General features: G+C 49.0%; 1 protein-coding gene across 5 annotated transcripts in view; it reads left to right on the top strand.

The window, feature by feature from the left end:
* The window catches only part of USP31 (ubiquitin specific peptidase 31), a 42,089-nt gene that overhangs the window by 2,268 nt on the left and 24,524 nt on the right, over window positions 1-15,297 (top strand). For all 5 annotated transcript variants that reach the window (XR_010466365.1, XR_010466364.1, XM_065031129.1 and 2 more), the window contains exons 2-12: window positions 7,062-7,199; window positions 7,670-7,758; window positions 8,820-8,912; window positions 9,571-9,706; window positions 10,200-10,344; window positions 11,115-11,298; window positions 11,959-12,070; window positions 12,646-12,740; window positions 13,246-13,323; window positions 13,792-13,921; window positions 15,076-15,195. Coding sequence is in view for 3 of the 5 variants with exons in the window: in XM_065031129.1 (XP_064887201.1) it covers window positions 7,062-7,199; window positions 7,670-7,758; window positions 8,820-8,912; window positions 9,571-9,706; window positions 10,200-10,344; window positions 11,115-11,298; window positions 11,959-12,070; window positions 12,646-12,740; window positions 13,246-13,323; window positions 13,792-13,921; window positions 15,076-15,195 (1,320 nt within the window). In the remaining 2 variants the exon portion in view is untranslated. The remainder of the gene's footprint in view (window positions 1-7,061; window positions 7,200-7,669; window positions 7,759-8,819; window positions 8,913-9,570; window positions 9,707-10,199; window positions 10,345-11,114; window positions 11,299-11,958; window positions 12,071-12,645; window positions 12,741-13,245; window positions 13,324-13,791; window positions 13,922-15,075; window positions 15,196-15,297) is intronic.

Below are 15,297 nucleotides of genomic sequence, written 5' to 3'. Positions count from 1 at the left end.
AGTCTTGGCAGCAACACAGGGCACTTGCCTTTATCATAATCCTTCACCACTCTAGAGTGTTCTGGCAGGAGGAGAAATTGTGGATTTCTCCTGAGTAGTAACAGGAATAAAAGGCTGTGAGACCAGAATTGTCTTTTACCAGCGTAACTGATAAAATCAAAGGGGAGAACAGACCGCTTTCTAGGCCAAGAAATGCCATTTATGCAGGCCTGTGATAGAGGTGTTCAGATAAGAGTGACAGAAGGAGAAAGGGAAACAGGTCTGTAGATCCAATTAAGGCCAAGTTCCAAGTCTGTCTTTTTTTTTTTAGAGTGGAACTTTCTTTGCTTATTTGCAGGCGTCACTAATGGTAAGCGAATGCTTTTCTGCTCCTGGTTGATGTAGCAGGAACCCATCGATCTTCTACCTGCCAAGTCCCCTGGAGCTTTCCAAGAAGTGTCTTTGCTGGGGGGATCTTGTCCCAGTAGGTCCCGCTCAGCACCACACAACATCAACAGCCTGTGTCTTGCTCAGAATGACTTTGTCATTATGTCAAGTACTCCTTACGGGTTCAATTACTTTTAATAGTAAATTAACGCCTCCAAAGACAGTTAAGTAGCCTGAACCTGCTATTATATTCTGTGTTCTTAATTAATTTTTTTTTCAGCAGCAGATTTGCACATTTAATTTAAAAATGTAAACAACAGACTTAGATTTGAGAAAGGTGAAGATTGGTGTTTCCACTCTGGAAACTGCTGCCTCTCCCCAAAACAAGAGCAACATCCCCACCAAGCTTGTTTCAGATAGAGAGTGGAACGTTTTCTATCTTCACTGCTTTATTTTTTTTTTTTATGGGTGAAAGGTGTTTTCAGGACAGTCATTTTGCACTTTCACTCCAACAGTAACAGTTATTGACAGTAATATTTATTTGCTAATCAAAAAGCTCTTTAACCAGCATGCTTAGAAATCCATGTATGTTGGGTTTTTTTGGCTTTTTTCCCATTTTGGTACTGAGTATGATCGGGTGAAGACACTTCCTGATTCCTAAACACTTATCTGCAGGCACTAAGCGTATTTTGGGATAAAAGATAGTACTTATCCTCTTGCTCATTCTTATATCTGTAGGCTTTTTTCTTGGGGCAGAGGAAATTCTCTTCTGAGTGAGTGTCTCGGAGTCCTTGCAGATAGAGGCCTTTGGGGGGGTGAGTTTCTAGATGCTCTTTGCCTTTAGCTGTTTTTTCTTGGTAGTATTACCTCCCCTTTTAGGTTGGTCTTCAAGAAATAACCCATCCCACAGGTTCATTAATCACATAGTGCTGCTGCTGAAAACAAGGAAAATGCCATTAAAACCAGTGGTTTGTATAAATGGTTTGTGTTGTGATTGCAGGGGCAAGGGGAGCCTGGCCAGCGCTAATGCATGGTGAGGGCAGGTGAAACGCTCACCCGCCAGCAGCTGCTGCATCGCCTCTGCTCCATCTGCTTGAAACGCAGGATCTCTGCCCGTTTCTGCATTTTAGACGTGACATTTCTCTCTGCCATGAGAAATTATTTTTTATATTTTTTTCTTTCCAGTCCTCAGCATGGATATGTGCGTGTGGAGCGTTCTCTAGGTGTTTGCAATGGCTCGGGATCAGCTGTGGGCAGGGCACCAGGAGGCTCTGGCAGCACTTGCTCTCTGCGATGGGGGCAGCAGTGCTGTGGAAGCTGTGGGTAAACTGCTGTCCTGCTCCGAGGGGTTTGCTGCCCGGGAGCGTCTGCTGGTGCAGAGGCCAGGCCGTGGGGTGCACGGCTTCACCAGTGCTGGGAGCAGGGGCTGCAGGAGCTGCAGGGGCGGTGGCAGCGGGACAAGGTGGGGAAGGACAGGACTGGGACGTGGGCACGGAGCTGTTTGTTTCCTCGGGGTGGGAGCAGGAGGGACCCGGATGGTGCATCCCAATCAAACAGGACAGCAGCACGGTGGCGGAGGTGATGGATGGTGTTTTTTTTCTCTGCTTTGGATGACTTTCCGGTTGGTCCTGTGCTTGTTTGCAGTTTGTTTTAACAATAGTTTTCTTCCGATTGCTCAGTGGTTTTTATTTTCCTGCCCAAACAGAGCTGTTGCTTTCATAACAAGGACCAATATTGTAGCTTGTGCTTCCTCTTTCTCCTTTGTGATGGTGTGACAATGGTGACAAACATCCATTGTATGAGCAGGAGCTGTGCTTTGGGTTTGTTTTTTTCCAGGGAGCTGTCCTGCCTGCAAAGTTCCTGGGAGTGCCAGATAGTGAGGACAGAGAGGCCTTTGTGATGGGGAGTCAGTCTGCAGCGCTCGGAGGTGACGATGGGGTCTTGGGCAAGAAGGATTTTTATTTAAACTAATTGGGTTTGAAAAACTGTACATACTTGTTCAGATCCTCAGCCTTTGCCTTCCGTGGAGTTCTGCTCTCCTGTGATGATGAGGCTGTGTTCTGTCTGAGCCTTTCTTCCTAGCTAAGCCAGCTGCACATGAAAGCATGTCAATATTTATTATAACGAGACTCTTTGTATGCCAGAACTGTGGTGATGGCTGGTTTTTTTTTTGTTCTACAAGATGACGGCTGCCTTATTTTTGTGACCTGCAGTATGTACAGCAAATACAGCAAAATCATAACAACTTGATTGAGTTGGATTAGTCAGAATTAGGTCTGAACCAGGAATGAGTCCCTGTTAGCAGAGCAGGGATTATTGTGCCAGGTTAATAGCATTGCTTCCATATTTTTTTGTTTTTTAAACCTGCATTTAGTGTAAGGTTTCGTAGTAGCTGTGTGTAACTCTTACAGCTTCAAGGTGCTCATGTTTTGGAGATGCACTTGGTTTAAATACTGCGCTTGGGATGAGCAATCTCTGACTCTTCTTTACTGAACCGCTTCACGCTTGTGGCATTCCCCTGCTCCTTAACCCCACCGATTGCTCTGCTAGCATAGCAAGAAAACAAAGTGTTACTGTAGAACAAAATCCCATTTCTGCTGTTAAGGATGGAGGTCAACAGCAACTGCTGTGGGGCTGCCCGGCTGTACTCCTGCGCATGGCCTGGCAGGACGTGTCTGTTCGGGAACGCAGCACCCAGCAGCTCATCTGCCATCGCCATGTCCCTTCCTGTGAGCTTCACTCTCTCCTTATGTGGTGAAGCAAGGAAGTTAATCAGGATTAACTAAGGTTTAAGCCTGGAAGGGTGAGAGTAGCTGCTGGCGCAGGATGGATGTCAGGCAGGGACCAGAGTGGTGATGCTTCTTGTCCAGGCTTTTTCAATGTGGTGGGGAACCCGTGCTGGCCCTGCCGTGCCGCACGCTGCCGTGCTCCTCTTGGTTTGGTTTTTGAAGTGGAATAATAAGCGGCTGTGCTTGTTTCCCCCTGTGCACAGGCAGGACCTGGCTGGTGGGGATGGGAGCCTCTTCCCTGTGGGCTGCTTCCGGAGCCCAGCACCTCCTGCTGTCACCCTGGCTGCTTCAACAGATACACTCTTTTCAAAACTCCCTTTCTCTGCCTTTTGAAGTGCTGTGGTAAAGCTTGGCAAGGGAGATGTCACCTGTCCCAGCTGGGCCAGCACCTCGTGCTCGGCGCTGGGTGGGATGCAGTGCTGGGGGGCACAGTGAGCCCAGGAGGAGAGGGAAGAGCACTGGTCCTGCTGGGCTCGGCCTCGGCCCCAGCCCGGGTGAGCAGGTCTGACCATGCTGTCTGCAGGCACTGCTTTCCCCAAGGAGGATCGTCTCGATGCAGAGAGGGGAAATTGCTGTTTGTGTGCGTGAGGGTGTCACTGGGCTAAACGCTCTTCATGAGGTGTCTGCTGGAGAAGTTGCCCAAAACACAGAACTGTGTCTGTGGGATTTATAAAAGAAAAAAAAATATCTGGTTGAGCATAACTTGATGATGTTCAATGAAAAATGAAGAATAGCCTTTCTTTCCTGCTCACGTGTGTCATTGTGTCAGGTCTCTAATGAGCTGACTTCATCCGTTCATGTACAAAAACCTTCTCACAGCTGCTTCCTACCAGTGGTGCACTGGAAAATAGCAGACTGACATTTTTCTTCTAGTTGTCTTTGTGATCTGGAACAATAACGGTAGCAAAGGAGCGGCCAGTAGTTCGGCTATGTTTGGATTTATTTATTGCATCTATTTAGAGCAGTAGATGAATGATTATTAAACTTTCAGTGGGCTGATAAAAATGATAATGTGTCTTTGCTGTAAATCTGCTTTATAGATGGGCAGGGACTTGTTTGGTTATAGGGCTCTTGCATTAGGGGCTTCGATAAGTGTATGCAATCCATCTGGAATGATGATTTTCCCCCTCTTATCTCCTCTGACAGTGCCACTTCCATGCAGGTGCAGATGCTCCTGTGTCGGGGGGCAAGGGGAAGGAAGGTTTTGTTTCTCCTCCTGAGCTGCGTGGGGCTGAGCTGAGCAGGGCTGGCAGGACAGGGCTGACAGTCACAGGGGGTGTTGGGAGGGAGCTGCAGGGTCCCTACACACTGCCAGTGTCTCACATCTGGAACAGCTGCACCACAATTGTTCCTGACCCATTCTTCATACCCTCCAGTGCCAGACAGAGGCTGTTAGATGTACCATCTATACTTACAGCAGCACCAGATTAGGGGCAGAGGATTAAATGCTATGGGGGGATGGAAAATGTGGTGGTTTTTAATGTTTTTATGTGGTTTTTTAAACCAATAGCTGCTTAACTCTGTATCTGCAGCCAGTTGAAATTGCTGTTGCTTTACTGTGGTGGGTTCAGCATAAGTAGGACCAGCAAAACAAGGTGGCATCTTCTCTTACTTGATGAGCAGAAGAGGAGAGAAAGGTTGAGGTTGTGTTGTGACTTCTACCTGTTTTTGTTTTGTGTGGAGTGATCTTTCTGCAGCCTGGGAGGCTGAGCAAGTATCTCGGGGGTGGGTGTTCCAGCTGTGGCCTCATCTGTAGCGAGGTCCCTGCTGTGCAGATTCCACCTGGATTGTGCCATTCCTGGTGAAGCAGAGCTGCCATGGCCCTGCACTGCGGTAGGGATGGGAGAGCTCAAGGGGAATCTCGGGAAATAAATACAGAGAGGTTCAGGCTGGAGAGTGCTTAGTGGTGAGATACTTGTTTTGCCCATCAGATGTTCCCAGAGTTATTCAGGAGTCACTGGTCTGGCTCATCCAGAGGCTGCAGCAGCGATGGCAGGAGCAGTGCTGGGAACACACGACTGTTGCTGGAGTGGTTTTGTAGTGGAGCCTCTTGTGAGGGAATTGTAGCTGAATTTTTTTGTAGTGCTTCCTGAATCATTTCCAACATCTTGTGATCCATGTCCACAGGCAGCTCTTTATCCCTGGTGCACTCGGGCTGCGAGAGTGTCAAGGAAACCAGAGCAGTGATCACGGAGATGCTTCTGAGATGAGGAACGACACAGATCCAGCCAAGGCACGTGGCTGTCGTGAATCCTCAGGGTTCTCTGCCATGGGCTGCTGTGGCTCCAGCACCTCACTGCGGGATGGCACGTCACCAGGAACATGTGTCAGTAAAAGCCAGTGAGGGTCTAGACTGGGCTGATGTACTGGTGACAAGGGACATTTGCCTGGATTCCTGAAGTCCTGACTTGTCTGTTGCCATACAGACACCTACCCACTCACTTTTTTCTGGAAATACCAGATTTGCTTCCTCCCAGCAGAACTAAAGACCCTTTTATCTTCAACTCCAGTGTCTAGACTTGGACTTACAGTGTGGTGGTAGCACCTGTTGGCCAACTTCACTCAAACAAACTATCCCAGATGAGGCTGCTGGCTCTTAGCACAGGCCTGATGATACCAAACCTTTTGATATCTCAGTGCAGAGAAGGCTGTATGCTGCTGGGGGGTGTTTCAGCACCTCTCCTTGCCATCTTTGATCAGCTCAGTGGTGAGGACAGTGAGCTGGGTGTCACTGTGCCCTGCGCTGCCCCTGTGCTTCTGCCCGGCAGTGTGGGCATGTCACCATGTGCTGCGTGGTCCAGAGGGGACAGGAGGGACAGCAGGTGTCCAAGGCAGGTGTGCTGCTGGAGACATGGATGGTGGTGTCAGACCAGGATCTGCAAGGATGGGCACTGCATTTTCGTGGGTTGGTGTTAAATTTCATAAATTGGTGCAGTGCTAATAATTCACTAGGCTTTCTGCTGAGAGAGGGCAAGAAGTATCAGCCTGGTACCTGAAGAGGCTAAAGATAATTTTTCGGATCATGTTTTGTCACTTTTTTTGTGCCAATGGATCTTGTTTTGCACACCTGGAACCAGGGGGAGGCTGTTTGGTCCCCTCTGGTCCCTGTAGACACTCTAGCTGATTCTCTGCAGTGAGTTGCATCACAGCCCCATTCCACACTCACGTCTTGGTGAGCACCGAGCAGGGCTGTGCTGGGCTCACCGGCCTGGGAGAGGTGAGCCCCGCTGGGGACCGCTCGCTTGTTTAAAACTCTGTTTTTAATGTGGGAGGGTGCTGGTCCCTGTGCAGGCAAGGGCAGTAAATCTGTTGTCAGAAGGGCTTGCACAGATGTAAGGAGGGCAGATTATTTCTGTTTTCCCTTATTTTGCTGCCTTGAGGCAGGTGGACAGATTATAAAGGATAGAGAGTATATGTTTGTCAGTCTTGTCTTTTTCATCACCCTCCCCCTTTCAGATGACCCCATTTTCTAGAGGGATAAAGCAAGCAGCCCAACCTCATTTCTCCAATCTGTTGCACAGTGATCAAAGCGATGGAGGAGCTCTGGTTCTCTGAGCCCCTGGTCCCTGCAGTTGTCCCAGGGGGGCTGGTGGTTCTGATGCTCAAGTCAGGTCCCAGGTTTGCCATAACCGTTGCTGTTTAAACAATGATGCAGTTCCTCCCTAAGCCCTGCCATAACCCCTCTGCGCTGCTGGGGGAGCAGGTACCAGTTTTTCCAGTGAGGCATCATCTGCTGCTGTGACTCAGGGGTGCGGAGGGTCTCGAGGCCGATGGCCAGTCCCGGTGCGGGACAGGACAGTGCCCAGCTGGAGCTGCCGGCAGCCCTGGCTCCGAGCATGAGGGCTCAGTGATGGGAAGAGCCTGATTCTCATACTTTTGCTGCACATTGTCTGTCTCTCTCTGCAGAACATTGTGTCCAAGAACGCGATGCAGTACCGCGGGAATGCCCAGCACGACGCGCAGGAGTTTCTGCTCTGGCTCCTCGACAGAGTCCATGAAGACCTGAACAATGTGGTGAATTACAGTGGCGTGTCTCCACTCAAGGTGAGAGGTTCTGCTGGGAGCCAGTGTGGGACAGCGGCTGTATTTTTACATACAGCCATTGTTTTTAAACTGGATCTGTGTGTTGGTTTCTCAGCTCCAATAGTGTGTATGGAACAAAAGTTTGGGTTAAAATGCTCTTTGTTTCTGGCCTTGTGATTGTAGCCAGCCATTCCACTAACCCCTGGTATGTGCTCCCCAATACAACCTGAAGACATTGTGCTCTGGGAGAGCTGGGGGGTGTCACAGGGAGGGGCTGCCAGACATGTCAGCGGGTGTCAGACCCCACCTGGCTACTTCCATTCTGCATAACCACTGCCTGAGCAGAGCATGCTTGGTATTTGAAAATCTCATTACATTTTCTGGTGGTTTTGGACAAGGAGGGCACAAGTTTCAGAGGGAGAACTGGAGCCATCCAACATGGTGCATCCCCACGCTTGGATGCACTTCTGGGGTTTATTCTTCTCTTTCAGCCACCGCTGGAGGATGACGTGCTGCTCGAGGGTCCAGCCTTTCCGATCAGTTGTACTTTTGTGCAGGAACTCTTTCAAGCACAGTACAGGTATGATATTTTGTAAATTTTTAGGCATTATTGCATGTACTGGTGACCCCAGTGTAATTCTACCCTGACACTAGCTCCCAGTACAGCTGGGACTGGTGTTATTGTGTTAACAGCTGCTTCAGAACTCCTGCTGAATGAAGTCTAAACTAAGATCTTGCTCCACAGGAGAGTTTTTCTTCTAATTCAGTATATTCTGTGAAAATCTTCAGTGTGTACTCCCTCCTCCTGTGCCCTAGCCTGTCCTGAAAGCCCATCAGAGGAACACAGTTCTGGGTGCTTGGTGCTGTGAGGCTCTGCGGGTGTTCTGAGTCCCGGGAGTCTCCAGAGCTCCTGTAACCTGGTGCTTGGGAATTCTGAACTGAACCTTTCACTGTCCCTTCAGGGGTTTCTCATGAGTTTCCCATACTTCATGGAAAGGGAGCTTTCTCACTTCAAAACTAATACAAGAAAACAACCTAATTTCCAGTGTTTCTTGGTGGCTGTATCGGTGCTGCTATAAGAATTTTAATTGCTGGGCTTTCCCCTGATATTTGCCAAGGCTTCCTGTGCAAAGGAGAAGCCTTAAGCCTGGTGTAAACCACGAAGCCACCGTAAATTGCAGATTAATTCTGAGTGTGAGAGATGCGTTGTCTGGAGTCTTTCCCTTGTAAGAGGGATCTGTTCATCTGCTATGCTGACTGTCGCCAGCTCTTTCCTGTCACTTCACCTTTCTTCAAACAGAAAATGCTTCCAGACCTTCCATGCTGGAGCTACTGCTGGTGAATTATTAATTTTGCAGTGATGTTTATTAGAAACTGGATTCAGTGACTGGAGTGAAGTCTTTTCCTGGCATGCCCTGTAATGAACTTTGAGGCTAATTACTTTAAAAGGAATTAGAAATCAGGAGCCCGTCATTTCCAGCAGCTGTTTGTACAGCCTCTGCAGGGCTGCTCTGTGTGGAGAAAGAAGAGTGAAAAGGGGCAGTCAGGCTGACATGCAAAGGCTTTTGTTTGTGATTTGATGGATTATCCATTCCCGATGGAGTGGGTTTAACTCTGTCCTGTTACCTATACTTGCACCAGGTCCTCTCTGACGTGCCCACATTGCCAGAAGCAGAGTAACACCTTTGACCCGTTCCTCTGCATCTCTCTGCCGATTCCTCTGCCTCACACGAGGTACGTGACTGTCTTGAACTAATGTTGGCTGTTTCCCATGCATGTAGTGTTATTTAATTTGCTGCAGAAGGAAGAGAGATGTCAGCAAAATCTCTCTGGTAAGTCTTTAAAAAAGATAGATAGGACCATAGGGGGCTTAATTTTTTGCTTTGCAGGTAAATTGGAAAATTGAGTCTTTTACTTGTTTCAGAATGTCCCTGTGCCCCCACCCTTAACTTCCTATAGAATTATTTTTTAGGAGGAAAAAAGTCTCTGCAGGTAACTCAAATATTTTGCTTTTGACTTAATTTATAGCATTTAAAATTAGAAAGGGGAAAAGGATGGAACACTTTTTAAAATTTCCTTTAAATTTTAAAGGGGGCTTTTTTTGAGAGCCTTTGTGCTTGTGGGAACAAGTAGCTCCAGTCCATGTTGTGAGAAAGGAGTTTTTGGAAATCAAACGTATTTGTCCAGCTGCAGCTGAGCATAACTCTGGTGTGAGTGGATCTGGGGTGCTGGGGAGGTACCTGTGGCCTCAGGCAGCCTGGGTGCCCCCTGGCTGGGCTCACTGGGGTCCCTGTGGCTTCAGGCAGCCCAGCTGCCCCCTGGCTGGCCTGACAGGGGCTGCCCAGCCCCGAGCACTCCGCGCAGCCCCAGCAGCTCTCTGTCCTCTCCACAGGCCGCTGTACGTCACCGTGGTGTACCAGGGCAAGTGCTCGCACTGCATGCGCATTGGGGTGGCCGTGCCCATGGCTGGGACAGTGGCCAGGCTGCGGGAGGCTGTCTCCTCTGAGACCAAGATACCCACAGAGCAGGTAATAGGCCGAGCTCATCACCCTGCCCTCAGTGGGACGGAGCACAGAAGCTTTCATCCCATGTTGGGTGTGGAGGAGTTGAACAGGGGAGGCGGGTTGGGGATGGTCTGGATGGTGCTTTTCCCTGTGTGTTGGCCCTTTGCAGCGTGGCGATGGTGGGAGAGCCGTCAGTGGGGTGCAGACCTGCCTGATTGCCTGATGATCCATGTGTGCTGGCAGCCAGGGAGCCACTGCACACCCATGGGGAACTCCTCTTTAGGAAGAGCTTCAGGAATGCTGTCAGATCCCACCAAAACCCCTTTGCATACTGCCGTTACCCCAGCTCCTCCTTTATGCTGTTACCCCAGCTCCTCTTCCTTTACCCTGACTGATGCCAGTGTGTTTTGAGGAATGTCTTCTCATAGCAGGAAAATGGCAGTTGAGAGATGGGGCAGGTCAGCTGGAGCAGGCATGGGTGGTTTCATGGACTCTGGTTTGCTTCTGCTGACTCTAGATCGTGCTGACGGAGATGTACTATGACGGTTTTCATCGATCCTTCTGTGATACTGATGACCTGGACACCATTCATGAAAGTGACTGCATTTTTGCCTTTGAGACCCCAGAGATCTTTAGGCCCGAGGGTATCCTCAGTCAGAGAGGTACGTTGATAACTCCTCTTAATGCCGACTGCGGTTGACTAGGAGACTTGTTTTGGAAAAGGATGTACTTGAGAATAAAAGTCCCACAAGCAGTTGATGTTCTGGTGTATTGATTTCAGCTCTTTGTCCAGACTCATTCCAGCAGACTTAATGGCCTTGTCAGCGGGGAGGTTCTCAAGAAGCGATTTACACTCCTCTCTGCCTCTTCCCAGGGCTGATTCTGCAGTTCAGGCTGGCTTAATGTGAAATCTGTTGTCAGGCTTAATTTAAAGATCTGCTATGGACCAGATGAAGCCATTGAAATTGTGTTATTTAAAATCAGATTGCAGGTGATGAATAAACAGTCTCAGGAATGAACAATCACTTTCAAAGCGGAAAAAGCTCTGCTTCTCTGCTTCTCCCACTTGGTGAAAGGGAATAATTGCATCCTGGGTAGATGGAGTATAATCAAAGGCAAATTTTATTATTGGAGGTAACAAGTAGGGTTTCTGTCACTTCAGCTCTTCTTGCAGGCAGACAAAGCCATGAATACTTGTAGAAATTACTGTGAAAAATGAGTTAGGTGAGCACTTACGTGTAATTTCTTTCTGTAAAGAAATAGTCATTATGAAAAGTAATTGCTCTTTGAAGCCTTCCTACAAGTATTAAAAATGGTCTTGATTCCATACTGACCTGCTCCTCTGCAGCTGAAAGGAGGTTTCTTACAGGGGCCATCAGGGCACTAAAGGCGAATGAAATAGCAAAATGTTTCCTGTCTCCTTATTTTTCAGGAATACACGTGAACAATAACCTGAATAACTTGAAATGTGGCACTGAGCACTCCCGAACAATATCGTACTCTCAAGGAACGGTGAAGTCTGGAAAACTGGAACAGTCCTCTGCGAAACCAGCAGCGAATGACAAGATCGTCCTGCTGGTGTGTAACAGAGCGTGCACTGGACAGCAGAGCAAGAGGTGACTGGAGCTTCAGCTACTTCTGCCTGCAGCCTGAGCTGGCCTGGGGTTTACTGTAGTGAAAGCACGAGGTGAAGGAGGGGTAGCTTGTGTTCAGTGCTAAAGATCATGTTGATGATAAAACATTAATGAATGCAGCAAAATATTCCTAATTTTGGTGCACTTAAACTAGCATGTTGAAACAGTGTCAATGGGAAAGGGTGAACACAGGGTGGTCGGAAGGACGTGCCACCCCCACAGAGCTGTCTGGGGTCAGAGCAGCCAGACCCTCTGGTGGGTGGATGTTTTTAACTGGAGTGCAGACGGGGTGAGGGAAATGAGAAATGACCATGGGAAAGGCATTTGTACCAACCGCAAACTGAGAACCATCTCAGCCGCTGCAGTTTGTTTCACAAAACGCTGTCCTGTCCCGGCTGCAGAGCTCTGAGCACAGAGCAGCACTGCAGCCCATGGAAAAAGGCCCTTTGCTTGGGCAGCTGGAGCAGTGTTTCCTCACACTTAAGCACCTCTTCTCTGGAGACAAGGTTTTAAATGCCTTATTTCTGGGGAGTTTTATCTAAACGATGAGCTCTGCCAGTGCCAAGTGAGGACAGTGACAGTGTCAGAGTTTGGGGATCTGATTGCTGAACAGAATAATTGTTCAATTGCTCCTTCCTGTAGGTTTGGTTTGCCCTTTGTGTTGCATTTGGAAAAAACAATTGCTTGGGATATTCTTCAGAAGGAAATTCTGGAGAAGATGCAGTATTTCCTGCGGCCTGCAGCCTGCATGCAGGTGAGCCAAATGGTTCGTCTCTTTGGAGGCTTCAGCTCTGTGTGATGGGAGCTGATTTCTCAGAATGCTAAACATCCTGCACGTGCTGAACTGATGGCATCCCCATGTTTCTCTGTGCAATTAATGTCAAAGTCTGGTATTCCACCTCTTTGGTGCTGTTGTGTATTTGTGAAAGGTACAGGTAAGATTAGACTGGTCAGGTGAAGAAATTGCATACTTCGCTTCCTTCCTTACCCCCAAGAAGTATTTGAGTGATTAGTGCTGCTGTGCACACTGGAAATCCACTGATAGGTCATGTTTGCCTAAAAGAAAAGCTGAAACATTTGCTTAGTGACAGCATGTTTCTGCTGAGAACTCCCTGGGTGCAGAGGGTGGAGTGGGGTGTCCGGTCTGGGTACGAAGCCTTGGTTGCTGTCCCTCACCCCCAGTTAGCTGCTTGGCATAGGCGGATTGGAGACCTTGTGCGGTACTTCATCCTAGAATGCGTTTTCCGTGTCAGCCGGTGCCAAGGGCGGGCTGCACACAGGTGAGTGGGGCCGGAACCACTGAGACAGCATCCACTCTCTTTGCTGCAGGTTTGCCCGTTCAGCCTGCGAGTGGTCAGCGTTGTGGGCATCACGTACTTGCTACCTCAGGAGGAGCGACCCCTCTGCCACCCCACAGTGGAAAGGTGAGGTGGGCCTGTTCCCTGGGGCGGAGGGGGTTTTGTGGGCTGGGAACGCGCAGAAAAAGACAGTCCTCGTGGGGATGTGTGGAGTGGAGGAGCAGGGGAGCAGCTAAGTGTCCTCAAGAAGCTGTGGGAGGTTTGCTGCGTTTTGTGTCATGCCATCTGGAATCTGTTCTTGGAGATGGAGAACAGAATGAAAGTATTACTGCCCCCCCCCACTTTTTTTTTCTTTTTTTTAGTGACTGTTTTTCTTCAGAAATTTTTGCAGATGCCTGTTTTGTCAATATGTATACATTTATTTACAGAACTAAAGTACTTAGGGAGATGCAGTTTGCCAGCTTTGCCATGTCCTTTGCTGTATGAATTCCTTTTTCTCCTGTGCAAACTTGTGCTGTGTGGGAGCAGAGGAAGGATGGTGGGCTAGTGGAGAGAAGTTTATATGCATGTAAAAGGTAGTGTGGACTGCAGAAGGAAAGGTGGTGTAACTGCTGTCTGCTCCTCTCTCCAGGGCATTGAAGTCATGTGGACAGGGGGGAACTGCTCATGTGAAATTAGTGGTAGAATGGGACAAAGAAACGAAAGACTAGTAAGTATGAAGTAGAAAGCCTTAAAGCATGTTCACCTCAAGAGTGACGCATGCAGCTTGCTTGTGTGAACTGTGCACACTTCAGCAGCTGTGAGACCCCTCAGAACCTGTTCCCATCCGCAGGGACAGACCGGGGCTGGGTGTCCCAAACCTGCTCTGAGATGGGGTCCTTTTCTCTGTAGCTGAGTTTTGCGTTATGGAGCAATAGTCTCACCTGTGGCTCTTTCCCCACAAATCATTCATGTGAGAACTCATGGGTGGCGAGACAAACGGCAGTGGGTGCCCACAGCTGCTCTTCACCCCTGGGTTCAGTTGTGCTGCCCTGGCAGGATCTCCTGCCAGTTAGCTCTTGCTCATGTGTAATGGGACAAATTCAGGAAAGAGCTGCTGGTTGTACCTTCAGAACAGCTCTCAGCAGTACGGGGAGCAGGTGGACGTGCTGGTAACTGTGGTGTCTCCCTGATGCAGCTTGTTTGTGAATACAGAAGAGGAGTATATTCCAGACTCTGAAAGTGTCCGCCAGCAGAGAGAGCTTCATCACCAACCTCAGACCTGCACTTTATCTCAGTGTTTCCAACTCTACACCAAAGAGGAACAGGTATGGACCATACTCAGGAGGTCTGGCTGGTCCATGAGCTGTCTGATCTCCCACCTGCAGTGGAGTAGTTGTTTGCTGCAGACATTCATCTGTTGAGACAGGAGAATAAACTGGTGACACAGCACTAGTTACCAGCCCTGCTAACAGTTTCTTTGTAGTGAGGAGGAAGTTTGGGGGTTTTTGCCCCCCAGATGTTGATATGAGAACTTACTCCTCTCTTCTGCAGTTTCTTCCCTGTGAAATAGCAATGAATTTTCTGGCATGCATTGTAATGGTTAGAGCAGCATGGCTTCTTCCTGGGAATTCACTGCTCTGTCTTGAAGCAGCTGTGAGTTTCCAAGCCTGAACAGGGCTGGGTGGGCCCCAGGCACCCCCGTGGAGTGGGACCCCCGACCGGTGCTGAGCTCAGTTCTCCAGAAGCGTGGCCGCTGTCCTCCTCCAGCTCTGCTCATGCTGCTAAAAAGGGATGGACTGGGAGGTGGACTGCGGACCTCAGGTTTAATAATTTTGGAGCCTCTCTTGTTGCTTCTCAGAGGTGAGAGAAAAGTTGCTTGACAGATTAAAGCTCTCTGGCTTCTGAGTTTTCTGAGCTCTGGGCTGTGGAGGGGAGCGCATGCCCTGTTTGTGTCTTTGAAAAGACATATTCTCCTTGGTGAACAATGCAAGTCTGCAGTTTGTAAGTCTGTGCCAATGGGATATTGGAAGGAAGAGGGTTTCCAGAAGGCAGCAAGGTGTCAGGGATGAAATTTGAAGTACAACAGTCTTCCTTCTGTTCTGATTCTTTCTTTGCTGCTGTTTTTCTCGTGAGAATACTTTTACTCAGGCTGCCAAACCTGCCTGCTTTCTGCCTTTGCTTTTTCTTCTCCCTCACTTTGTAGGGATTGGAGTTCCTAAGGTGGAAACAGTTTCTCTGCTCAGCAGCACGAGTGAATTCTGTCTTGCGTGTAAAGTGCCTCCTGCGTGAGGTGCCTCTGTCTCTTTGTTTGTCACTGTTCTGAAAAGGTCATTGGGAACCCTGCATTTCCAATGAGCCTGAGAAATGCTGGAGTGGATGGGTGACTGGTCAGTGTCTGCACGGGCTGGGGCAGCAGAGGAGCAGTGAAAGCTGCCTTGGAACTTGGAAGCTAATACCCACTGCTGCCTTTTCCTTGCAGCTTGCCCCGGATGATGCGTGGCGATGCCCACACTGCAAGCAGCTGCAGCAGGGTAGCATCACACTGAGCCTCTGGACCTTACCTGATGTTCTCATCATCCATCTCAAGAGGTTCAGACAGGTAAGGATGTCTGTGGAGCTGAGGACTGCTCAGCTGGGCAGTGACCTGACTGTACCACGTCTTCAGAAGCAACTGTTCCGCCCTGCATGTTCCTCTTCAGAC

Source organism: Columba livia, chromosome 15, assembly GCF_036013475.1.
Source record: "Columba livia isolate bColLiv1 breed racing homer chromosome 15, bColLiv1.pat.W.v2, whole genome shotgun sequence".
NCBI classification, from domain to species: domain Eukaryota; kingdom Metazoa; phylum Chordata; class Aves; order Columbiformes; family Columbidae; genus Columba; species Columba livia.
This window is presented reverse-complemented; position numbering and strand designations above follow the sequence as displayed.